The following is a 26,201-nucleotide window of genomic DNA, read 5'->3' on the forward strand; positions in this document are numbered from 1 at the left end:
AATGTTTGTAAATCCTTGACCATGTGCATTCTCTAAAATTACAGCTAGAACAACTAAAATGCTTGATATTCACCTATTTTTGTAGTTTGGCTGAAAGTACTGTTTGTTGTAAAATCAGGAGGTATTTCTTTTGATAAAATCCTTTTCTTGCTTGCATAACTTTACATACTTTTTTTTGCATCTACTAGAAGTTAAAGTTTTGTTTATTAACTTAGAAGTGAAACAATTCAGCACCTTCTAAACACAGGCCTGTAAAATTAATAGTGGTTTCAAATGAGAACTGACTCCTCCAAAGTATTTTGTTTTTTTTTTTTTTTCAAATGTAGTTGCTGAACTTTCTGTATGAAAATGTGCTAAGACAATGAGTTTAAAAAAATGAAACAAAACAAAATGCTAAGTAAAGATACGCTGGAATCTAAACAGGTAAAATGAGAGCAGTTCTAACCTATGCAAGATCCTGGAGGTCTGGAAAAGTTTCTGCTTTTGTTCCAATGACCATTGATTAGGGTGGAGTGGAGTTTTCATCTCTTCTCAATTATATATCTGTCAGACTAATTTGGTTTTGCTTCTCTGTTTCTGAAAACTACCTGGAATGAGATTCTGTGTACAATCCTAGACACATTCCTGGAATAAGATGATAGTGAAAACTTTTTGGAGTCCTATCAACTGTGACTTGCCATGTTTGTACTGTCATTTACAGGCTGATAGACCTTAGCCATTACTGGCAATTGATGAAAGCAACCATGCTGGTAAAACCTTTGAGGTCTCCCCAAAGATTTACTTCCTGCATCCCAAGTCTATTTTCTCTTTATCCACAAAAAAGTGTTATTTCAGTTATTTTGCCTGCAAATGCTATTTTCAGTTATTTTGCCTGCCAGCAGGGGCAGGAGGGTGTAAGCAGAAAATTATTGAAGATTTAGCAGAAGATTTTCTGCTAAAAAAAGGAGAAATGACCCTGTTGCACAAAAGTATTTTTCACTTGCTTTTGTAGAAACAGAGTGGGGAAGAGCTGGGCTCTTCCCAGCTCACTGGTTCCACAGTGCTGGTTGGGCTTTTACTGCATATTCTGTACCACAGCAGCCTAAGATAAAAAGAAAGATGAAAAGACAATTGCAGATGAAAGGGAGGAAAACTAGAAACAAGGGAAAAGGGAACTGTTCCTCTTGTACTGGAAAGCAAGATAACAGCTGGAGAGACAGGCAGGGGAAAGCAGAAAAATGCTCCTGTACTTTCCACCGACAGGAGACAAAGATTTCCAAAATATCCAGCCACTGAAAACCCTTTCCTTCATGGAAACCAAAACCATCTTCCTTTGCATGACATCCCCAACACATCCAGTAAAGCAATTTATTCATACCTAAGTAATGTCAAAACTACAGTTTTGTGTGAAGTAAAATAAGTGACAGGCTTACTTCTGCTTCATAAAGCTTTCCTCCTAAATGTCATTAAACTATTAGAAGAAGAAAATGTGAACCTGGTGTATGGACAGTGCTGGTTCCCAAATGCAATCACATCTGTTTGTGTAGATGTAGAAAAGATGCTGCATTATCATACTATGTTTCTTTCCTTCAGAAAACTGTCATACTGCAAGTTTATGTTTTCATTATTTATTAAAACATACTGTTTCCACCCCTCACACAAAAATAAATACCAAATTTAAGAAAAACTTCTTGATATTATACAGCGCAATAGAGCAATAATTTATTCAAGAATGTAAATATCTGTAATGTTAATTATAATTTTATAGGAAGGACATAGTTCTTCTGTCAGTCAAGCAACTGAGAAATTGATGGGAATTGTGTCTTTACAATGGAAGACATTCTGGCATACCAGTGATTTAAAAAGAAAACTGGACTTGCTTTAATACCATGCTTCTAAAAAATACTGCTTTTTTTTTTTTTTTGCTTGTGGAAATTTACTGACTAACTAAAGTAGGATTCTGTATCTTCTATAAATAGAACATCATTATCAAGATACTCCAGAATTATATTCCCTCCATTGTACAGTGGATAGTCTTTATCAGATAGCCATGTTTCCAGTGTATGCTCAAATGGCAAGGCTTCTCCAGAGGCAGTATGGCATAATCTCAGTTTCTGTAAGACAAACAGGACAGAAATTAACACCAAGATTTCCCTATCCAAGATGAAAGAAGTGGGGTGGTAGAGGCACAAAAGGCTGAAGAAAAACCAAAACCAAAATGCAACAACCTGGAAAATGTTTGTTATTGCTGACTTACCTGGGATGTTGATTTGTTGTTGTTATTTTTAAGGCTTGCTAAGGAAGCTGCAAAATCTACTACTTTGCCAATACTCCACTTACTGCAAAAGAACATGGGTTTGCTTTTCTCTTTGCTCCCTTTTGGTAAAAATACTTGAAAGTAAATTCTTTCTGTCTAGAAAAACATGAAAAAGAAGACAAACATTAAAACAATCGATGAAGACACAATGCCAGGGCCTCACACCAGAGGTCACCTTTTCTGGGGACCAAATGGATTGTGGGAGGAAATAAGCCCCCTGGTTCACTTGGCAAATTAATTATGTTGGACTTCTCCCTTGAACACCCGAGGGGTGGTGTTACACCCTTAATGGAGATAAAATAAGGAAGGCTTAGGGAAAGCTTTTGTTTGTGGTAAAGCTGATGGTCTTACCACTCTGGCAGGATTTAATCAGCAGTTTGCTGACACTCTCATGCCCTCTACTGTGCAGTCTCACAATGACATTCATTAAAAAGAAAGAAAAACTTCCAGGAATCCTAGGACAATCATGGAGTTTCCTGGGTGTTCCACCTGTCCTCAAAGTAATGGTACTGTCAAGAAATGGAATGGTCCACTAAAATGAGCTCTAGGGCAAAGTTTCCATATGGGAAAATGAGGTAAGGCCCTACTTAGAGCTGCTTGATGTTTAAAATAACCAGTAGACACTCACCAGATGCCCAGTGGAAGAAGCTCATTCTCCTGCTTTCCAACAGTAAAATGTCTAATAAACCCCCTAGTGTCAGACCTTTTCTTTTTTCAGGGTGACAATGTTCTTATTAACCACTACCCTTATGAAGTTTAAAATACCTGTCTGTCCCTTTACTAACTCCCAAAGCAAAGGGCACGTGAAAAACTGTTTCTAGATGGGGACTCCATTTACCTTCACAGAAGTTTGGATAATTCCCAAGAATGGGTAATTTCTTATCATTTCAGGAAATGAGTAAAACTTGGACAGATTTTTTTTGCCTGAACAAACCTGGAGTATGCCCAAGGAATCATCACTTCACCTTCATAGAAACCTCAGCTGCAAAAATATGATCACAGCACCCAGTGTATTGTACTGAAGGTTATCTGTACCTCCTTCCTCCATCATGAATGGGATGATAATTGTCCTATGCAGTTTATGAAAATAATTTCTCACATGGGTTTTTTACACATACAATTGGTTTTTGTTTATATACAACACCCTCAATCTTCAGGTGCTAATTCTGGGTGAGTAGCTGAATCTGCACCTGAAACATCTTGGTACCAATCTAAGTTGGCATACTCATTCCCCTACACTCTCAAAATTAGCAAACTCAAATGTTTAAGGCACATTCTTATGATAAGACTACATTGTCCACTGCAATGCCTCAACATATGAATTCAGTCTTGGTGGGAAAACCAAGCAATTACATGTTTCAGGGCTAGATGATCCGAAATATTGATATTGCTAGCCAAGTATTAATATTTGATATTATCTGCAAAAAGGGTCCAGGTGATAAAGAACCACAAGCTAAGATGTGCTACAAAATTCTTTGCTGCACTACTTACAAAATTCTGCTACAGTGATTCTAGAAATCCTGTTCTAGTCTAATAATGAAGTTCTATGCTCTTCTGATCATGAAATTCTGCTAAAATATGATTTAATAAACTTAGTGCTGTCATCTTTCTGCCAAGAATCTCCAAAAGACCCCATTTGTCCCTGCAGTGCTATGTGACACCACGTGGCAGGCAAACACATTTCTGCTATGAAGTAATAGAATTTGATTCCCCTGCTCCAAACTCCACATAGACATCTTATAACAGACATAAGACTAGTGAGATTGCTTTTGTGAAATGTACAGGCTGAAATGTACATTTAAGGGGTTGTGGTCTTGAAAAATTAAATCCAAAACCACGGAACCGAGGAAACTCGATGAAGATCAAACAATTTAGTAATCTTTCCACTTCCTTTGAGAATTCAATTATTGAAAACAAACATCACTGACCTGAGGCAAGGACTTGTCCCCACATGCATGCATTTTCAGTTTCATTAATGCCACTTTTGCTGCTGTCTCACTGTTCTTTGCTCCTTTACGTTTTTTGCTTTTCACTTCATCACTCTTCTTAGAATCTGATAACAATATTATACTGTTAGTGTGATCATTCTGACAGTTTCCTGAGCATACTATATGCCATAGACCTTAGTCTGTTGGGTCTCATTGCATTGCCAATAGCAATATATCTGTTCATATTGTCCCAAAGTGATGTATCAGCATTTTTAGTTCTAGCAGAATTCCTTTCCATTGAAAGGTAGATGAACACTATCACCATGTAAACACAGGCTGCAAAAGCCAAATAGATACAAATTCTGGAGCTTCTACATCTGTGGCTACCACAGCATTCATATGGCAACATTTCAGGTCCCCCTTTCTTCACATAACCCCACTGTCCAGCTGGGCAGTGATGTTTATTCTCTTGCCCATCCTAGAGCTTGTTTAAAACCTGCAGAACATTACATGGTAGAATCAGACTTTTCTGGGCATCTTGATTATGTAGGTGTGATCCCAGCAGACTGACATGCTCATCCAACACAATTGCATTATTTGCACATGGATTAATACAAAAGTAATAATGGCTAGGTACAATTCATTATAGTATAGTACTTGTAGAATGGCAACAAGACAATAATTCTGAAAGAAACCTGTGCCTTATTTATTCTTTAGATGTTCCTTGTAATGTTGTTTAGATGAACAGTATTAGATGAACAGCTCAGTTTAGATGAACAGTATTAAAGGTTGACATGTAAGCTTAGAGCTATTTAACCAAGGAACTCCCATCCTTTCTTCTTATTTGGTCAAACCTGACCCCTCAAAGGAGGTCAGAAACTCAAATAGTATCCTGAAAAAAATATAAGAAAAAGAATATATATGCCTCTGTACTTGCCTATAATATGTTGAACAAGCTGCTGGGTGGCAGCCATTCGAGGTTTTGGAGTGTCCAGCTTCTCACATTCATGGTCTGATTGATGACGATGTCTGTAAACAACAAAGTAAAACTTCTATTGTGTTTTCCATACATTATTAAATGAATATTGATGTTTAAACACTCTGTTCCACTCACCTGAGACAAAAATGTTTTCCACAGTAAGGACATAACACTGGCAAAAGCTCCTTTCCATTGCAGTCCTTGTATGAGCATGGGTAAGATCTGTGCTGATCAGGTTTCAGAGAATTGGTTCTTATATTCACCTAGGAGTAAGTACAAAATATTTTGTGTAAATAAACAGATACAGGCAACAGATAGAAGTTACCAACCCAGCTTTCTCAAAGATCTGTGCCAGCTCTCCATTTTATGGGCAAACCTGGTCCAGCTATTCTCTCCAACTTTTGCCCTGGTTATGTTTAGCTCAGAGGTTGAAAAAGAACTGTCATCCTACTCAAAGTCAATTTACTTCTGAGGGGAAGAAAAAGAGTAGATCCATTTTTTTAAGCCATTCACATTCTCAGTTAAATAATTCATACTTATATACCATATGCATTCATCTAGTCTGAAAACACACAGCTAAGTTGCATGGAATTTTAATTTAAGGCTGCCATATATTATTAGATTACCTCAGAACACCCATGAGCATCGCGGCTCCTGTGCTGAAGGCTTTGTGGAAAAAGAAGAAAATATCACACTGTTATCAACATTCCAGGAGAAAAAATTGCATGTGAAAACATTTAAGTATTAAGTATATTAAGAGTCATCTGACAAGTTTTATCATGGAAAAACTTCAACTAGATAGTGATTCTTCTCCAAAGTTTGTTCTATCCTATGCATTTCACTTCTTGAATGGATAGATCATATTCTTTCTCAGAATGTAAAATATTTAGCTTTTGGAACTTATGCTTCAAGATAAACAAACCATTTCAAGAGAATGAAGACATTAGCATGCTCAAGAGTTCAGTTCAAAGCAACGAGAGCTTTTCTGTTTTAATGGATTTTCAAATTTCTTCCATAATGGCAGAAATCCCTTGAAGGCTTCTGATATGTTAGAAGTGAAATGTGTGAGAGAAGTGAGTTTCTCTCAGCTACCCTCTGCTAATCTGAAGTGTAAATGAAAGTGTAGGCCCTGATTTCAGCCTTGCAAGAAACCTTAAATTTTTTTCAAGAAGAGAACATAATCACCCGCCTCCTTTTGTGACAAGGTCACCCATTCAGTTGACACTGGGAAGCCAGCAGATGTGTTTTGCATTTTAGCAAAGCTTTTGACACTGCCTCTCAGAGTGTTTTTCTGCACAAAAAGGCCCAGCACACAGCTAGAGAAGTCTGTAGTACTATGGGCGAGCAAATGGCTGATGGTTTGGGCTCAGAGTCACAGTTAATGCCAATTCCTTCAATCTGGTGGACAGTGGATTTAGCCAGGGCTCAATTTTAGTGCCAGTGCTCTTTAGTATTTTTATAAACGATCTGGATACATGCTATGGTTGCCAACCATTCTAAACCAGGAAAAGCTGTCAATTCCCTTGAGGGTGGAGCATATAGAGATTCTTGATAGACTAGAGAGCTGGGCACTCACTAACTGCATGAAATTTAATGAGAGCAAGTACAGGATTCTTCACCTGGGATGAGGAAATCCTGGTGACCAAGCATACAACATGAGGAAATGGAAAGAAGCTGTGTCATGGGAAGTTCAGGTTGAACATTAGGAAAAGGTTCTTAGGGTGGTTGGGCATTGGAATGGGCTCCCCAAGGAAGTGGTCATGGCACCAAGCCTGCTGGAGTTCAAGGATTGTCTGTATGACACTTAGTAGTATGCTTTAGTTTTAGTCCTGTGAGGAGTAGGGAGTTGGATTTGTTGACTCTTGTGGGACCCTTTCAACTTGAGGTGGTCTGTGATTCTATGAACTTACCAAAAGATGCCTGAACAGCCATCACATACAAAGGGAAGAAAATCTGAAACAAAGAGATTTGTTTTCAGTTAAGACAACATGATTGTTGTTTTGTTAATAGTTTCTAGCTTAATTTTCACATAATTAACTTTTGCTTACCAACATCACAGGGTAGGTATATTTATAAGAATACTTAGCAACTGCATCTACACTTTAGCTAGAAGTGGCTTTTGTTAACTCCCCTAATTAATATTACAGAAAAACATATGAGCAGGTAAATTATATTTATATACATCCCAGAAGTTGGAATTAAGCTTTAAATTAAATTTTTTTTCAATATCAAGCTATGACACTGGAACATACGGCTAGCCATCAAAATTACTAGTTATGTTAAAAACTGAATTTATCGTGAGACCACTTAGAATACTATTTACTGACAGTGGATGATTTATATTTTTTTATGGGCTGCCAACTGGAGGAGATGCTGACTCTTTGGAAGGGAAAGCATCTCCTCCACTGGACAGTGATAATGATCCTGCCCCTTCTTCACATCATATCATACATACTGTCCTTGGGTGATTAAAATTGCACACACTTCCTAAGCCTCTGTACACATCCCCTGCCTACCACATAAATTCTTACACATAAAATCACATCACTGTCTGCTGAACTCCACCACATCATTAATGGCAGCAAATGCCAGGTCCAGCCCACTACTCTGCTTCTCCATCCTTCGGATTTTATGCTGACAGATCACGCAGCTCAGGTCACGATCATCCCGATCCCCTCATCTCCGAGTGGTCCCTCAGAAAGCTTTCTGTACAGGCCGTTCTGCTGCTTCTTTCTGAGAGGTTTCATTTCCAGTCACACTCTCCGAGATCACTGAAGGCACCAAGTGTGAGGAAGGGGCAAGCGGGCTGTTAACCATCCGGTGAGGCAACTGAGGTGACAGGCGCTGGCACTGCACCGAGCAGGACTGCAGCAGCACAGAGCATTCCCCGATTGGGGGGGACACCCCTCGCAACCCCGCACGGTCCCCGGCCCACCATCCCCGTCTCCGCCGGCACCGCCGCGCTGTCCCTTACCGAGCTGGCGGCACTCGGGCACCCCGCAGTGCTGCCCCAGCTCCAGCTCCGCCATGGCGGCGGCGCGCAGGAGGCGGAGAGGCGGCGGGGCGGGCGGGGCCGCGCTGCGGAGGGGCCGGCGGGACCCGCCCCGGGCCGGGCGGGGCCGAGGCGGGGCCAGGGCCGGTGGGAACCCGCCCCGCAGGGCTGAGCCTGAGCCTGAGCCCGCCCCGCGAGCTCGGAGCTGCGGGGATGCCGGCAGGAGCGGCGGCTTCACCGGGCTCAGGGCAACCTGAGCAGCCCATGTCGGCCCAAGCCTCAGCCTTCAGTGGGCCTAGAGCCGCGGCTGGTGCTCCTCGGGCTGTTCCAGGGGGAAAAGGGCATGATTTGTGTCTTATTGTGTCGCTATTTGCGACGTCCCTTGGGGCAGTGCCTTGTTCCCGGAGGCAGAGCCGAGGCAGCCCGGCTTTCCGAAGCACTTCGTGCATTCTGCAACCTGTTGGTGCCAATGAGGTTTCCTCAGCGGCGCACCCACCACTTTTGTAAAAAAACACATTCCGTCAGACTTCAGTGTCATGTTCCCAGCCCTGACCCGCGTGCACGCCTGTGCCCGAGGGTGATGCTCTCCCGAAACACCTTCCTGCGGCACGTCTCCAATTCTGGGTTCCTCAGCAGGAGACTTGGAATTCCTGGAGAGGATCCAGCAGAGAGCTACAACATTTTCCAAGGGACTTGATTATCTCCCTTCGAAGGAAAGACTGAGGGAGTTGAGCCTCTTCAGCCTTGAGAAGAAGCGACTGGGAGGGGACATAACCAATGCCTATAAGCATCTTACGGGAGGGTGCCAAGAGGCTGGGGCAGGTTCTTCTGCGTGGTGCCAAGCAATAGGACGAGGCAACAGGCAGAAACTGATGCACAGGAATTTCCACCTGAATACGAGGAAGAACAGTTTTATTGTGTGGATGGCCATGCAATCGAACAGGCTGCCCAGAGATGTTGTGCAGTCTCTCTCCCTGGAGATACTGAGCCGCCTGGATGCAGTCTTGTGCCATGTGCTCTAGGATCACCCTGCGTGAGCAGGGAGGTTGCACCAGATGACCCACCGTGCATTCTGCCATTCTGTGACACGGGAAAAAAGTAGGGGGGAAGCACAAACTCTCAGCCGCCTCCGCAGCGCCGGTCCGGCCCGGGACCCTGCGGCTGTCCCGCGGAGCTCGCCGGCTCCTCCCGCCGCTCTGCCCGGCGCTGGCTGAGGGCAGCGGCAGCTCGGCCTCCGCGGAGCCGCCCCCGGGCCCGCCCCGCCGCCAGGTGCGGTGCCGCCGCCGCCGCCCGTGGGCCGAGGAAGTGCTGTCACGGCGTGTGCTGCGCAGGGAGGCTCCTGAGCACCGGCCTGGCCGGACCTTTCCGTCGGCGGGTGCCGAGCTGGGATCGCCGCCATGAGCAAGATCTCCAAGTTCTTCAAGGGGGGCGGCTCGGCCGGCTCCAAGGGCCGCGGGGGTCCCTCGCCGCAGGAGGCGCTGGCCCGGCTGCGGGAGACGGAGGAGATGCTCAGCAAGAAGCAGGAGTACCTGGAGACGCGGATCGAGCGGGAACTGGCGCTAGCCCGGCAGCACGGCACCAAGAACAAGCGAGGTGAGTGCGGGCCGGGCCCCGCGCGGTTAAATCCCTCCCGGGGCTGGAACGCCCTCGGTACGGGGAGCCCTCGGCTGGGCCGGGTCACCCGGCGCCGCAGGTGTGCAGTGCGGTTCGGCCCTGGGCTCCGAGCAAGTATCCGAGTCAGGCGGGATGGTGGTTTGGCATCGATTAGTGTTTGATGAACTGTGGATTCATATAGCGGGATGGGAATTTGTTATTCCTCACAAATTTACTGTCTGTGGCTTCCTGTGCGATTCTCCTGTTCGTGCTCTGTACCGCACGGTACTGGTTGGATACACGGAGGGCAAAGTACTGCTGCTCAGCAGCGAGGGAATCGCTGTTTGGGGGCTCAGCATTGGCTGGGCAGGTGGTGAACGAGGTGAAGGATGTGTGGATCTCCTGCATATTCACAAATCAATGCACATTATTCCCGTTGCTGATTTGTCCAAATAATGTAAGAAGTATATGTACAACCAAAAAAAGAATGATAGCTTAGAGCATTACTGACTAGTGCTCTGGGACACTGTTAGCTACTAAGGAGAGAATGCTAAGGGGTCAGAAAGCCTGGCTCCTGTGTATACTGATGTTGTCACCCCTGGGAAGCACATGATGGTAGTCAGTGTCTTGGGGATATACAGGCCTCAGAGAAACAAGTTAATTCCTGAAGTCGCATGGAGGCCTGTTTGCCTGAGCTGTATTTTAATTTAAATGCTTAATAATAGAAGAAGAATATTTTGAAGTAAAGATTTGTGATGTAACAAGAAAGTAGGTCTTTTGCCTGCTTGTTCTGTTAATCAGTATTTTAAAAAATAATGCCCTGTAATTTTGAACTTATGTGGAGCTGTGTATTAGAGGTGTCCTGGTTAGCCCTCTAATGTATTTGTAATACTTTAGCATTTAATAATTATTATCAAGAGGCAGTTTAACTAACTAACTTTTAGTTTAAATGGATTTAAAATTGTGGGTCAAGATGGGCCACAGTCGAGGGACTAAAGTCAGTTGAGAGCTTAACTGAGACAGCTGCTCAAGAGGATGGGAGCTGTTACAATTGTCCCAGTTGTCACTTTCTACTCCCCTGGCTTCAGCTGGAGTGTCTCTTGGTCCTTTGTCCAGGTATTGGCCCCTCTGTACTGTCACAGTGAGCTAGTTCAGGAAGGTGATCCAGCCGGAAGCTAATCTGCTATGGGACAAAGTGACCAGGTGGCTCCTGGGGCTGAATTCACTGTGCAAAAGCCTGAGCTGCGGGGCTGGTACAAGCAAACAGGTTGGTTACTGTGACTGTAGCAATTCCTGGTTAAATCCAGACATGCTGCTCTGGAACTTCATCCCAAACCTGAAATATAAGCTGGCACATTTGCAGAAAGAAGCAGCATTTCCTGCCTCGTTCCTGCCCTTGTGCTGCTCCCTTCCTTTCCCTTAGCAGAGCTCCCTGAAGGGTGTGTTTCAGAAAGCTAGATATTGTAAAATAGTGTGGTTTTCTTTGTCTAGGTTATACTTTTTACCCAGGATGGTTTAAGTTCCACTTATCCAGTTGACCTGGTAGCTACATGAGTGCTAGGAAGGAGAGAGTGGGGCACAGACAGGAACGAGAATTTGTTGGGAAAAGGTGGATCTGCTTCATCTTTAACTCAACTGGTTGATGGTGGTTTCAGGTGTGTGTTGGCCTTTTGCTTCAGGCATGCAGCATTTGATATCTGAAGATTGTTGTTTCAATATGCCATTGCCCTAGTCTTTTATCTATTAAATTGTTCATGGAGTCATATTACACATTGTAGTGTTGAGCTGATTGTGGTAGGAAATAAGTGCCTTTGATTTTGTCATTTGCTTGGGGACCTACAGTGAAGAACAGTAAAGAGGCAAGAGTAGGGCTGAAAGGGCAGTGGGGCAGTTTTTACTCATGCCAAAAATGGTTCTAAAACCAAAGTGGGGTAACGTAAGTACAGTCAGAGGAAAAACAATATGAACCATATATTGTTTAAAATATAACCTTGCTGTGCCAAAGTGCTTAAATTTAGCAGGATAGTCAGTGAACTTAAATCCCCAATAATTTATCTTCATTTGATATGCCAATTGCTTTACAGTTTAATTACTGTTGATTTACATTGACATTATATTAGCTAGTGTGCAGTACTGTGTAGCTCAGAGAAAATATGTGCTAACCACCACCTGTTGTAACATTATGTAAACACACATACAAGTGAGAGAATAAAGGTTTTAATCTACATTGCCTTGTTGAATTGAGTGTTTTGGAGGGACATCACTGGTAATTTTAATGTAGTTGTTTTTTTCTTTGTTGCATCTGTGTAGAAGCCTATGGAAACTAAAATAGGGCTGTCTGCAACTGGAGCAAGAGGTATCTAGGGATAGAAAATTAGCAAATTGGCATGATCTCACTTGATTTTTTAGGTGTACGAGTCTGAGTCAGTTGCACCAACACAAGAGAGAGCAGATTCAAGCACCAGCAATTTCTCATGACTTCATATGACTCTTGAATGGGTTTCATGTGACATTAGTAGGCTTAACTTGATTTAAAAGCTGTAATGCATTAGCTATGCCATAGATGTGAAACATCACTGAAATACTCCTGGCTTTTCCTTTATGAAGTATCTCTGCAGTTCCTGTACCTAATCTGAAATTAGCTATACTTTTGATGTGATGTATTTCCAGCATTCCCCATTAATATCTGAGATTAGCTAGACCACGTCAGGGTTTTTTGTATGCTGAAATTCCTCCTGAAGAGGTTATGTCATGAGAAGCAATATTTTTTTTACTGTTAGCACTGAATTCTAATGTCTCTTCATTCCAGGAACAAACTTTTAAAATCTCTTGCTCTGCTTTTTTGGGGGGTTTCTCAGTTTCAGCCAATGCATAGCTGCCAACTCCATCTATATACTGGCTTTTCTTATCCATTATTTTAAAGGACATAGAAGAAAGTTTAAAGAACAGGAAGTGATACTGAATATTTGAAAACTTTGTTTAAAAGGAAGTGTGTTTTCTGGAGCATGCCTGTAATTGTGAAAATAACATACACATGAATGTGTGTTGTTTCACAGACCTTAAAAATATTAAAAAAAAAATTAAAAAATAATTAAGTTAAAATAAGCCATCCAGAATAGGATTAAATTTTATCCATAAAGAACCACATAGTTACTACTGAAGACAAAACCTATGAAGAAAGTGGGAATAACAGGGAGGGTTTCACAAGTAGATGCTGCTAAATATGTTGTGTGTTAGGATTGGGCAGGGCTGATGTAGCCGTGTAGCATTCCTTTTGAATGAGCTGGGTGTGACCAGGAGGCTGTGGAAGCCAAGCAATGGTGGGGTAGGTGTGTGTTGTGGGGGACAGGACAGCCACGCCTACGGCAGGCTGTGGGACAGGCTGGGAAGGAGGGTTCTGGCTGTGGGACAGGCTGGGAAGGAGGCTTCTGGCTGTGGGACAGGCTGGGAAGGAGGCTTCTGGCTGTGGGACAGGCTGGGAGGGAGGGTTCTGGCTGTGGGACAGGCCTGGGAAGGAGGCTTCTGGCTGTGGGACAGGCTGGGAAGGAGGCTTCTGGCTGTGGGACAGGCTGGGAAGGAGGGTTCTGGCTGTGGGACAGGCTGGGAAGGAGGGTTCTGGCTGTGGGACAGGCTTGGAAGGAGGGTTCTGGCTGTGGGACAGGCTGGGAAGAAGGGTTCTGGCTGTGGGACAGGCTGGGAAGGAGGGTTCTGGCTGTGGGACAGGCTTGGAAGGAGGGTTCTGGCTGTGGGACAGGCCTGGGAAGGAGGGTTCTGGCTGTGGGACAGGCTGGGAAGGAGGGTTCTGGCTGTGGGACAGGCCTGGGAAGGAGGGTTCTGGCAGGGACCTAAGGGAAAGCCCTTGGTGTGTCTGCTCTGTGAGTTACAGAGATTGTTCCTGACTTTCATGATCACATTTCAAGTGTCTTGCCATGAACTGGAATACTTATAACTGGTCCAGCTCTGTATTATTCTTGATTTAGCTCCTCAGTTGTAACTGCTTGTGGCTTCCTCCACAAGGCATTACGGACTATGAGTGCTGATAATGAGCCTAATCAGGGTCCTATGATTTTTATGGCCTCAGCAGCATTGCCTTTGGTTGTCCCTGGAGTGAGGGAGATCAGAAGCTGCAGTCCATGAATCCCTTGCAGGCCTGAGGTGGAGGTGTGTGAACTGAATCCAAGAGTGATACCTGGTATTTTCACAGTGGTGTTACATCTTCAGAAGAATTATTCTTTTCCTACTTCTGTAGTTTTCTCATGGGAATTATAAGGATTATTAGACAATTGTTTTATTTCTGCTTCAGAAGATGATGAGATTGTTGGTGCTTTCTGTACTGATGGGTGTCGGTGGTGTGCTTGACAGGTAAAGGTGGTATTACTGCACTGTTGCTTTTCAGTCTGATCTGGCATGAAACCATGAGGAGGGTGCACAACTCTTCCTATACCATTATTTCTGTTTTTCCTTTTGAAATTTGGATATTCATTGTGGCCAGGATACTTATTGCCCGGCTTGCCATTTCTGCTTCCTTAATAAAGTGTCAGCATTGTAGCAATACTGGAAGAGCACCCTTCTGTATGTTAATAAAAGGAGTTCATTAATATGCAAATTTAAACTGACATCGTAGTCTCCTTTTGTTCCAGACACCTTGACTATAAAATAAAAACTCATATTAAAAACAGTGGTTGCTAATCTATGAGCTGTATCCTGCTTACTGGATTCAGTTCAGGAAATGTGCTAAAGCCCAGCCAAGCGCTGACATTAAAAAATTCAGGAGTTGAATTGGTTTTTTTGGAACACAAAAAGTGTATGAGTCTGCTTTTGTGTTTTTTTTTTTTTTTTCCTGGAAAAGTCCTCCACCTCTTCCTGAATGAATTGGTGTTAATTACACTTGCTTCCTCAGACTACCTCTGCTCAAACTCATCCTCTCCAGGCTGTCTTCCTTCTTTGAGATCTTTGGAATGGGGAACACCATTTTTCAGTGCCATTCTTAGACCTTCAGTGAAGTGAGTTTGTGTTCTTTACTCAATTTCATTATATTTTAATAGATACATTATTCTCCAGTTTTGTAATTAGAATGTGGTAGCATTATAAAACAGAAGCATTTCAGTTCTGTAAAACTTGCACACAAGTTTTAAAATGCTTCTAATAGGCAGTAGAAAAGCACTAAAAATTCTAGGTACTTTGTAAAACATAGGAAAATAGATTTCAAATAACATGGAAATTCTCATTATTAAGTGATAGGAGCTACTGGAGCAAAATACTCTGCAATAAAGGGCATTCATTTAACACGCATCACGAAAATCATAGAGTGTGGTATGAGAATTTATACTGCTTTGGTTGATAAGGAAGGAGAATTAATTTATTTCCTATGGACTGCTTTATTCTGTAAGTCACTGGCAAAACCAAAGAGAATGAAGATAATATCTTGCACCACAATAATTAGGAAAAGCTGCTTATGAATAGCTGAAATAGCAGAGAGCGTAGCTTCTCCTGTGTTTTCTTGATTTGGGTGTGGTTTAATTAGATGATCTTCAGGATTTTGAAAACTGCTTTGTGTGTAACTGAGGAAATCCATTTTCTCTGTGAGCAGCCAATAATAACAGCACCATTACAGAGTCCCTTTTCTGAAGAGCACTTACTAGAAAGACTGCCCCATGGCAGATGCCTGCTCCAGCTGAGTGCTCCTCAGTGTCCACAGGTCCTCAGAGTCCTCTCTGGCCCAGCTGGTGTTATGCAGAGTTTCAGACTGTTACATTTGTCTGGAACCTCTGTCTTCCTAACCTAAGAGTCCAGGGTTACAGATGATCCAGTGGAAGCTAAGGAAGTGGCTCGTGTCTTAACTCTCCCAACACTAAGCATAATTAAGTAATGAAATTTTAAGTAGGTAAGCATTGTTTGGGATTAAATAAAAATTAGGTATTTTAGAATTGCCAGTGAGAATTTTACAATTGTTACATTTGCCATGTGCATTACATCATTTGGTATTTGTGCAACATCTTCAGAATATGCATGATCTTTGAACCATCCCCCAAAACCTGGGAAAATCTTGGATTTAAGTGCTGTGATTAATCTGTTGGGATTGTGGTTTGCTGTCCTGAAACATCTCACTGCAGGTGGTGGAAGGCATCTTAGCCTGTGTGAATGCCTGTCCTTGAGCAGCTCGTGATGAGCAATATTGATCATGTTGATTCAAGCATTTGTCAAGAAAGCATTAACTTTTTTAGTGTGCTGTTACTATTCATAAATATTTGTGCCCTCCTTGGGGGAATCCTGATTTCATTTGAAAAGTTGTGTACCCCAGTGACAAGGTTCAGTGTTATTACACATGGGCATAAAATACAGGATTAAAATACAGGATTGGAACAGTAGCTGCTGCTGTTGGTTGAGTTTGGGGGATTGCAGCACTGCTGGGGCTGGCAGGCTCTGAATCTGTTAAAAAAATTAAATGTAGGAGACAAGGGAAAGAATGGGGGTGCTAGTAGCATTGAAAGCCAAACAATGGGTTAACTCAGTCTCTTGTTTTGGTTGGTGGGATTTTTAGCCTGGCACATGGGTAGTTTGGAAAGGACTGTCATCAGGAAATGCTTGTGGCAAAACTGTGTGTGTTCCACACCCTGAGGCCAAGAGAAACTTCTTTTCTCCTCACTCTTGTCACGTGCATTTATCCTGGTAATGATTTACTCTGGGCAGAGTACACAGCTCATAACTTGGTGAATATAAAAGACTAATCTCGACAATATACAAAGATAATGGGCTGTAGCTGGATTTGACTGTGCCCATGTCTACAAAGTTCTTAGTGTTTTTAAATTCTAAGGTTTAAAGATCACGTTCCTAAGTGACTGTTAAGAAATAGATGAGCTAAAAGCTGGAGAAATGCAAATCCTCCTCTGATCTAACCCTTCTGCCTAGCTGGGCCATTTGAGCCCTCTGTTGCACTTCACAGTTACTGCTGTGGAGACAAAGTTTACAAAGCGCCATTGGTGGAGTTGTGGTTTTCATGGCAGATCTTCTTACACTGTCTTCTTTAGGTTTTACTTACATTTTGCAGCTTATTCTTTTATTCTCTCTTCTGCTTCCTCCCTTCTGACTTCTCTCTGATGTTTTTCTTTTTCCTTCCCATCTTCCCTGCTTTGCCTGTGTGCACAGGATGGAGTTCAAGATCTCCCACAGTGGAGGAAGAAGCTGCTTTTCCTTGTGGTGCTAAAAGGAGTTAATCTAAGAGGCTTTCCAGCATGTTCATGTAACAGCCTGTTGGTGATTAACAGGCTGCCCACCTGGTGTGGTCAAAGTTTGTCTGCCTCATAGTAAGGTAGGAGGGTGAGAATTATAAATTCTCCAGGTCAGCTTGGTGCTGAACTACTTGTTCTTGCATTTGCTATGAAAACACACAATGCACTTTGCCTCTTCCCATTCCAGCTGCCTTACAAGCACTGAAGAGAAAAAAGAGGTATGAGAAACAGTTGAATCAAATTGATGGGACACTTTCGACCATTGAGTTCCAGAGAGAGGCATTGGAAAATTCCCACACCAACACAGAAGTGCTCAAGAATATGGGTTATGCTGCACAAGCTATGAAAAAAGTACATGAAAATATGTAAGTGTTTTCTAGTAGCTTCCAAGTTGAACTTACTAACCACTTCCAAATTATTCCATTACTACAGACTGTTGTATCAAGTTAGATAGTTTTGACTTCATTTTTGGTTCAGGCATTGAATATCAGGAATGCTGTTAGTGCTACAGTGTTATATTTGGCAGAAAAATATCTTTTCCTAACAGTAAATCTAGAAGGAAGTTCACTTAACGGGTGAGATCTGTTTTTTTCAGTCTGTCTTGGCAGTGGAGAGTGGCCTCTGCCCTTGGTTTGTCTAGAAGAAAATCTAGTCATAGAAACTATGTGGACACTTTTCCTCAGAATCCATAAGCTGGACTGTGGGACTCAAAGCACTAATTAAATGCACCCCCTTTCTCCACCACCCCCCAAAAATTTCTTTTTTTTTTCTGTATGTCCAATATTGTTTCAAGGGGTGTTTTTCTGCCTGAATAAACAGAGTTAAATCAGAAGGGTTGTTCTGGGAGAAATAAACAGGAACTGAAACAATAACGAAGTTAACAATAAAGGGAAACCTTTAAATGGGGTACAATTCTGTTAAGTTCTCCCTAGTTCTGGTGAAAGCTTAACATCAAAACAGATCCATAAAATCATAGAATAGTTTGGGTTCAAAGAGACATTTAAAGTGAAGAGGAGCATCTTCAACTAGATCAGGGTTCATCCAACCTGACCTTGGATGTTTCTAGTGATGGGACATCCAGCATTTCTGGGCAACCTGTGCTGGTGCTTCACCACCCTCATTGTAAAAAGCTTCTTCCTTCAATCAAATCTAAATTGCCCCTCTTGTGGATTAAAGCTGTTACCCTCTGCTCTTCACAACAAGCCATGTAAATGTTTATCCCCATCTTTCTTATGAAGGCCCTTTAAGTACCAAAAGGCCTGTAAAGATGCTGACCTGGGGGATCTGCCCATGGGCTGTGACTGGCTGGCAGAGGTGTGAGGAGCACAGAGAGGGAGAGACACACTCTGCTGCAGTTTGGCTTTTGTTTTAACCCCAGCATGGAGGTAGCTGGACTGGGTGTGGGTGAGGAAAATTATTCCTTGTGAATTCCGCTGTTTGTAGTCATGGGCATAAAAAGAAAACAGGGTCTGTTCAAGTGAGTGTATTTTGTAGGATTTGAACGATACATCTTTTAAAAAATGGTTCCATGTTACCTTGCCAGGGATTTGAACAAAATTGATGATTTGATGCAAGATATCACTGAACAGCAAGATGTTGCCCAGGAAATTTCAGATGCTATCTCAAACCGAGCTACCTTTGGTGATGAGTTTGATGAGGTTAGTACTTCAGGCCTGTGAGTTTTAAGTTCATAATTATTCTACTGTGCAGTGCTTTGTTTCTCAAGAAGTATGGATGTGAAATTCCTTGGTTCTAGCTTACCCTATCTAGGACAATTGTGTAATTTTATTATAAATATAAAAGTTAAATAAAATAATTATATATAAAATAAATTATATATAATTTATTATAAATATAAAAGTTAAATAAAATCATTATATATAAGATATATAATGTACTAAATAAAAATCTGTAAATGTAAAAATAGAAAAAATATTTTTATTTTTGTATAAATTTTAAGAAAAGCATTTTAACTGCATTCCTGTAGTTATTGTTCTCATTTGAGCCCCAGAAGAAGGTCACTAAAACATGTAATTTGTACTACTCCAAGTGGACACTGAAACATATAATTTTCTGTTGCTCCAAATAGACATCCATTTGACTTGAGTGCATGTCCCTATGTCATGGACAGGCTGCTGTTCATAATTCTGAATATTTGGGCCATTTTTTTAAGGTCATTTTTGGTGACTGGAGATGCAGATCCTTTCCCTATTGCCCAGACTACAGAAGTAGCTCTGATAGGTAGAAGTAATACCTCTTGGAGGCAAAAAGGCTTTGTTCTAAAGATCTTTTCTCCTGAAAGCCCCCCAAGGCATTTAGGACCTTCTCAAAATTTTTTGCAGTAGCTTTCATCCAGTGCTCCCATATTTGGTTTTGTACATCTAAACAGGATATAATTTATTTCTGATCCAACCATAGTTGAGGACTCAAGGGCCAAGGTTGCTCAAAATCCTTGTAATATGCAGAGATGGGTGTCAAGCTCAATATCACAACCACTTTTGTTTTGTTTTTCAATTTTGTTTCAAAATGGCCAAGCACTAAGAATCATTTGAAGAATGTCCTGAATACTCAAACTATTCACTGTATTCCCAACTAATTTGTTCCTATGTTCCCAAATGGACAGCAAAGGAAAATATGAAGGCTATATTGCACATACTTGCTTGACTGGGAGGAAGAGGAAGTTTCATTCAACAGCTCTAATTTATTGAAAATAATAATGATTCTTTGTATTTTGTTCCCATTACCTGTTTTCCTGTATTTCCCCTTTGAATGTAAGTAGACTTTCCAAGAAACATTTAGGCAATACTGGCACAAGGAATGGGATTTGGCCTGAGCTTCAAACAACTGAAAAGCATCCTCCCACCCCAAACGTCTGTACAGTGTCTTACTTTTCAACAGTGCTTAACTTTTTGGAGTCTAGGCTTAGTAAGCATGTTGGAGATTGACCTGGAAGTTCCTAAAGGATCCAGTTGAAGCTGATGTGCATTGTTCCTGTTTGGGAAATAAGCCCCTGTCACTTGGAGCATCCTTTTACCAGCTTTTGGTAGGAGTGTAATACTTAGAGCACTTGGCAGTAACAAGGAAACCTGGTTTGCAGGCTACTGCACCTTAAGAGTGCTGGAATCAATGACTTAATTGCTGGGATATAAGCTGGTTAGTGTTGAAGGGTAATATTTAATTTCATTTTTTTAAGGATGTTTTTTCCATGCATTTGGATGTATTTTCTCTTTGCATATGTGCCGTGGCTGTAAGGAGACCATGGAAGCGTGTGATTTCTCCTGCTCCAGGCAGGCACAGAATCATAAGAGTTCCTTCTCCCTGGGTTGGCACAGTGTATGTTTGCCTTAAATTATAAAACCACGAGAAAGTAAATGCAGGTGTAAAGTCCTGTGGTGGCTATGCAACTATCATTTTAACTTCTACATTGGTGATAAACAATGTATAAATGTGTAGGCAAAGCCCATTTCAGTATCTAATAGCTCTTACTTTACTACTTTTTTGACATTTACCCCACCCCTCTCCTGTTGTTTTTGCCCATTGCTTCTTTTAAACCATTGTATCAACGTGGCAAAGGTCTGTTTCTCCATATATATGTAGCATTTAGCTTCCTTTCTTTGGGAAACTTCAGCTGAGGAATAAGTTCCTTGCTTTTTTAAAAAGCATACAGGCTTTTTATTTTTAGCATTTTACAAGTGGATTAGATCACTGTCCAAATCAGCCTCTGCACCTAAAAGCCCACGAGTGCTGCGTGCTTTAAGAGTGAATAACAGGACCCAGAAGGACAGTTTTGGTTCCAGTGCTGCTTTGAAATCACATATAATCCTGGACTTACATGAGAGGGCTGAAGCATAATGTTTAATGACAATCTGCCTTATAACCAGTGGAAGATGTTTGCCTTTTAAAATCGGAGAAATGGCACATTAAAGTTAGAATCCACTGAAGAGTACAGGCTGTAGATTAGGAACAAACCTGAGGACAACAGAGAGGCTTTTTACTCCCGTATTTGACTTTTTAGCATGTACTGTACTGCTGTTAGTTTTGTATTTAAGCTTATTCCTTGTCCTGTTTCTAACTTTCATTGTCCTGTTTTCAGTGTTCAGTTAAGGTTTACTTAATTGCCCATACTTCGTAAAAACTGCACATTTAATATACTGTTTCTTGATATGTTCTTTCAGGTGTAAACTGTTTTTTCAGTAGTACTTTGCTTCATGGTGGTTTAATGTGCCCTTATGTGTAATCATTGTCAGAATTTGTAAGTAATGTTTTCCTTGAATTTAGGATGAGTTGATGGCAGAATTAGAAGAACTAGAGCAAGAAGAACTGAACAAGGGAATGAGAGATGTCAGGTTGCCAAGTGTTCCGTCCACATCGCTGCCTTCTCGCCCTGGTAAAGTGCCTGCTTGCCATTTTACATTTCTCATGATTAAGCCATGCTGGGAGAAAGGGGAGAGGAAGAGAGGGTTTCAGATATGTATTTAATTCTGTTATAACTTTTTAAATGTTATAAATTCCTTTTCCTATTTTTGTATCTGTTAACAGAAAAAGCAGAGTGGGATTCCATTTTGCTCTGTGAAAGCATTTAGGACCAAATTCTCTGTAGATTTGGGGTGACAAACTTGGGGAACTTGACCTTGCAAATATACTGATGTGTCTCCTGCTGAAGTGTAGTAAGATCATTGAGGAATGTGCCTTTTTTTTGCTTCTTTTTGGCAATTAAATCCTTAGTCTCTTTCACTTAAGAGTCTGACCTAGATTCCAAATGTTTATGTCACAAAGATCCAGCTTTGCAGGGTAGTGGTTTGATATTTTCCACTGGAATTTTAATTAGAAATGAAGGAGGCATCAGGAAGTACATTTTAAAAGGCATATGTTAATTCCTTTGCTTTCTTTGTACTGAACAGGCTTATTCCTGGTATTAAGCTGTAGTTTTATTTTTCTGTAGTTCCTCTGTGTTCATTTTGAATTCAGCCAGAGGCAGTCAACTTTTACTACACTTTTCACTGTCAGTTGAAAGACTTGCTGTGTACTGACATTAGTAAAAGAATATAAATACTTGATGGTAAGGACAGCACACATGTGACACAGGTGGCTTATGGTTTCTGCTACAGAAAAGGTTACCCAGGCCAGCTCAACTCAGATACTATGATATGTGTTTTGGCAGATGACACTTAGATCCTGAGAAGCAGTTTAAATGTTCAAGCTGAGACTGTGGCCTCATCTACTGAATTCAGCTGCAGAATAGCTAGTAAAAAAAAAAGGGTTTTAGAAAAACAGTGAAAATTCAGTCTGGCCATTTATGATTTGTTCATACATTGTCTTCCAGATCCAGATCCAGCTGTGCCAGTTGACATTTTTATTAAACCCAGATCATCTCCATGTGCTTCTCACTGTTTTAATTTTCTACATCCATCTGTATGGCTGCTTTAGGCAAGATGAGCTGGTTACAATTATATAGTTCAAGGCTGTGAAAAACTGGTTTATGTTTCATGCTTACTGTTACACAGCAACAGCAAAGTCAGACCAGTTGATGGATTTATAATGCTTCTAATTGGACATGCATGTTGATTTTGAAGATGAGGAAACTGCAAGGAAGCAAGGCGTAGTGACCTTCCCCAGTCACACAGTGAGCCTGTGACTCTTGCAGAAGAGGGACTGAAGCTGTGGTCCCCCAAGTGCTTCTCCCAGCCCCAGTCCCTGAAGGTGGTAGTTGCAGTTCCCTCGAGACAGCGGCTCCTGGCCCCATGGCTGCCTCAGGTGGGAGCCAGCTGCCTGCTCTAAGGTGCACAGGAGGGTTTTGGACCCACCAACAGTGTTCACTGGTGGGTGGAGAGATGCCAGTCCTGATGTGCACAGCCCACAAATGGAGGAGGCAGCCTGAGGCTGAACCTTGGCTCTTGGGCATCTAGTTTGCAGGTCAGCAAATTAAGACAGTTTGGGTGAGGTCTTAGTGTAGTGAATGCAGATGATGTGGGATAGGAGATTTGGGTACAAAGTGTGTGTAGGACCTGACACAGAGCTGGGAATTGTTGTTGTAGTGACCACAGCAATTAACTGATGTCACCTGAGCAAAGCAAGTTCAGGAATGTCTTTTTCCATTTAATAAATGACCCCACCCATTAAAATGAGGCGAGTTCATCCAGAGACTTGCATGTGCAGAACCTCTCAGCACTATTTGGAAACGTAGCAGGGTGTGCAGCTGGCCAGGATAGTTCACTTTTCTTGTTTACATGGTGGTGAGAGAACTGACAGAATTCTTGGGGACCTTTTCTGGCTGTGACAGCCTTTAGAAATTGCATACTTTTTCTGTGTCTTTCGGTAGGAATGACATCAGACCTATATTGTGAACATTAGGGTTCTATACAAAATAATGATGGGGCAAAATAGTCACATCTCTTATGAGCTTCATTCCTGCATTACTTATGTTCAGCTTGCTACTCAGTAAATTGGTCTGAGATCTTCAAACAGAAAAGCACTATGCAGGTCCTCATGCTAACAGGTAGAATTGTTCTGATTGTTACATTAGTTTATGGTTATTGTCTCTTTATCTGCAGCATCAACCAGGAAAAGAGCAGAGGATGAAGATGAAATGAAGAAACTGGCTGCCTGGGCTTCATAAGAGCATGGTCTTTCTGTAACACCAAACATTACAGTGCAGAATGTAAGGAGCTGTACTGCTGTTTTATAACCACACTATGGTTGCATTTCATACAGGCTGGGGTTTTTTATGGTACATCTTGCCGAGACTCGTGTTACTGCTATATTACAAAATTAGCTTAAAAACCAGAATTAAATAGTTGCCTAAACCTTCAGGCATAATTTTTTTTCAGCCTCGTCAAGAGATTTGTTTTATTATTAGTATCAGTTTTTAATAGGCACTATCTTACCATATCTCTTGGTTTGTAAAACCCATGTGCCTCACTTATGCTCACAGCTGGATTCATTTTTGAAATGAGAAAGTTAAGTAAATCATCAGGGCTCTATAACTAGAGGGTTTTTTGGTTCAGACTATTTAAATATTAGCAAAACAGCTTAATACGTGTCCTCACTTGCAAGTTCTTTGAGCCCAAGAACTAATAACTGTTCATTTGGACATGAAGATTCAAACAGTCTGCCTGGAGCAACTTAGGGTGTCCTAGATACTAAGAGGAAGCTCTTCTGTAGGCTTATTGAAGTGGAATGTGTTATTTATTTTGTTTTAACTGGCCTAAATGTCCCATGCACTTCTGTAGGTCAACGTGAATTATTTTGGACTATTTCTGACTAGGTTACAGAATTACAGTGATCGCGGAAAGGAAAATTAACAACACATTTTTAGTTACACAATTTCAAAATAGCTTTAATTTCTGAGCATCTAGTTCTTTTCTCTTACTCAGTTTGTGAATGGAAATATTACCAGCGTGTTGTATTTGCAGGGCCTTTTTAAACCCTGGTTAAAAGCTGATTCTGGCTTACTTGTAAAGTTGGTGTGTTACTGTCCAGCTGACAGTGTTTTAGCCTAAGGAAAAAATGCCACTCTTAAGTGCTAAGCTACTACATATATGGAGAGATGGCTGTTCAAATACAGCCCAAAAATTAAATAGGCTGCTTTGTATTAACAAAGCATTAAATAAGTCTTAAACTGTGTGCTAGTAGCCTGCTGTCAATCACAAGGAAATCGTAGAACAGTGTGGAGTTCCTAGGGGTGTAGGAAGCAGAGTCCTTCATCTAGGTTTCTCGCTTTCAAATTAATTTAAATTTAGTGATGACTGAACCACCTGGGGAACAGTGGTGGACTTGGTTTCTGTAGATCTTTAGCAACAGAAGACTGACCCCTTCTCCTGCACGCTTCAATAACCTTCAGCTCAGTGGATTTTAGGTTAAGTATAAGCAAATACATGTTTCTAGACATGGTCTGCTCAGAGCCTTTCAAGTTGAGCCCCATGGATGAAGCCCAAGATGTATAAACCCTATGGAGAGATTGAATTTTTCAAGACTTTCATTCTCTGTGGAGGAATTGCTTTTGGATTGTATCTGTATGAGAGCTGAATCAAGCCTTGCCACTTCAGATAATTTTCTTACTGGATAAAACAGGTTGTGTTTGTCCTAAAATTTGAGGTACCAAGAAAATTGTCCCATTTCGTTGAGAGTAGAGGAAATCTGGAATTACTTAATTTTTGTTTTAAATACAAAATAAAACGAAAAAAAAAAAAAAAGAAAGACACTGCTGCCTTAAATTTAAAAATAAATTTTGAACTCTCAAGGAGTAGGAAACCAAATACTAACAAAATGCTACTTGGTTTTAATCCTTGCTGAAATTCAGCATGAGATGCTACCTGAAAGCAGGAATATTTAGTAAAATAGCAAATATTCAAAGTTATTGGAAATCCATTTGCTAACCCTTCTGGCTTGAATCCTGTGTTCAAGGTGTGCAGTTTATGCAGGTCTCTGAATTGTGTACAGAACATTTTAGCACACACTGGGGGTGTGACTGTGCAAGGCTGGCAGTGTGCTTGTGGACACTTCTGGCATTTCTAAATATGAGGCCAAGCCAACACAGTCCCATAGTTAGTTTGGAAAAGCTGGCTCCCAGCCTCTGTTCTTGTTTGAATTAGTAGTTTAACAATGCTTAGCTCTTATGTAGGTAGCACTTGGCATATTCAAAGTGCTCTACAACCTAATGGGTCTCTAAGCTTCCATTTTGGAACTAAAGTGACTTTCAGTCTGCTTTGGAAAATGTAGGCCTGCTGTTTTTGAATAAGAACTTTCCATGTGAGCACCCCTCAGTGGAGACAAAATAATCCTGTAGAGATCTTCTCCTTTGCAAACCAGCATTTGACTGCTGACCACCAGCAATGTTTTGGGCACATTGCTGATCCTGAAGAAGCTTCAGGTGTGTTCAGCTTATTAATGTTCAGACCAAGCACTTTAAAAACAAAACTTTTGAAAGGTGAAGAAATGAGACTGAATATTCAGATGAGCTGCTCTGAAAGCTTGTGTATAGTCCTGAAAGACAGACTCATGTACCAGTTCACAGGCCAGGCTGTGAGGTTGGTGAAATTATACTCAGAAACACTGTACAGAAAGGAAAATGCACCCTGGATCTCTGTAACTGGAGTGTTTGTTGCCATATTTTTTTTTACACCAGTTTTCTTCAAGGGAAAAGGGTTGTAGGGATTTAATTCAGCTGAGGGAGTGGCTCTTTCCT

At 41.5% G+C, this 26,201-nt stretch overlaps 2 protein-coding genes across 3 annotated transcripts; one reads left to right on the forward strand and one right to left on the reverse strand.

The window, feature by feature from the left end:
* Nucleotides 1-1,629: 1,629 nt before the first annotated feature.
* Nucleotides 1,630-8,232, reverse strand: ZFAND1 (zinc finger AN1-type containing 1). 2 transcript variants are annotated; one of them, XM_058816319.1, is made up of 8 exons: nt 8,178-8,232; nt 7,114-7,156; nt 5,830-5,869; nt 5,339-5,466; nt 5,162-5,253; nt 4,225-4,349; nt 2,237-2,392; nt 1,630-2,093 (listed from the first exon to the last, which is right to left on the reverse strand). In XM_058816319.1, the coding sequence occupies exons 1-8, from the start codon at nt 8,230-8,232 to the stop codon at nt 1,923-1,925; spliced, it is 810 nt and encodes a 269-aa protein (XP_058672302.1). In that variant the 3' UTR covers nt 1,630-1,922. The 2 variants fall into 2 exon arrangements, with proteins under 2 accessions (XP_058672302.1, XP_058672313.1); XM_058816330.1 differs by lacking the exon at nt 8,178-8,232 and adding an exon at nt 7,735-7,763.
* A 1,336-nt stretch (nt 8,233-9,568) lies between these two features.
* CHMP4C (charged multivesicular body protein 4C) lies at nt 9,569-25,209 on the forward strand. The gene is made up of 5 exons (XM_058813056.1): nt 9,569-9,788; nt 17,205-17,382; nt 18,561-18,675; nt 21,296-21,404; nt 23,569-25,209. The coding sequence occupies exons 1-5, from the start codon at nt 9,593-9,595 to the stop codon at nt 23,631-23,633; spliced, it is 663 nt and encodes a 220-aa protein (XP_058669039.1). The 5' UTR covers nt 9,569-9,592; the 3' UTR covers nt 23,634-25,209.
* The last annotated feature ends 992 nt before the right edge of the window (nt 25,210-26,201 follow it).

The sequence above is a fragment of the Ammospiza caudacuta genome, chromosome 1, assembly GCF_027887145.1.
Source record: "Ammospiza caudacuta isolate bAmmCau1 chromosome 1, bAmmCau1.pri, whole genome shotgun sequence".
Taxonomy (NCBI): domain Eukaryota; kingdom Metazoa; phylum Chordata; class Aves; order Passeriformes; family Passerellidae; genus Ammospiza; species Ammospiza caudacuta.

Coding starts and splice junctions, on each gene's coding strand:
- CHMP4C (XM_058813056.1), top strand. CDS start 9,593: ATGAGCAAGATCTCCAAGTTCTTCAAGGGGGGCGGCTCGGCCGGCTCC. Junction 9,789..17,204: donor CGGCACCAAGAACAAGCGAG/GTGAGTGCGGGC, acceptor TTCCCATTCCAG/CTGCCTTACAAGCACTGAAG. Junction 17,383..18,560: donor AAAAAAGTACATGAAAATAT/GTAAGTGTTTTC, acceptor TTACCTTGCCAG/GGATTTGAACAAAATTGATG.
- ZFAND1 (XM_058816319.1), bottom strand. CDS start 8,232: ATGGCGGAGCTGGAGCTGGGGCAGCACTGCGGGGTGCCCGAGTGCCGC. Junction 7,157..8,177: donor GCCCGAGTGCCGCCAGCTCG/GTAAGGGACAGC, acceptor TCTTTGTTTCAG/ATTTTCTTCCCTTTGTATGT. Junction 2,094..2,236: donor ACAACAAATCAACATCCCAG/GTAAGTCAGCAA, acceptor TTTGTCTTACAG/AAACTGAGATTATGCCATAC.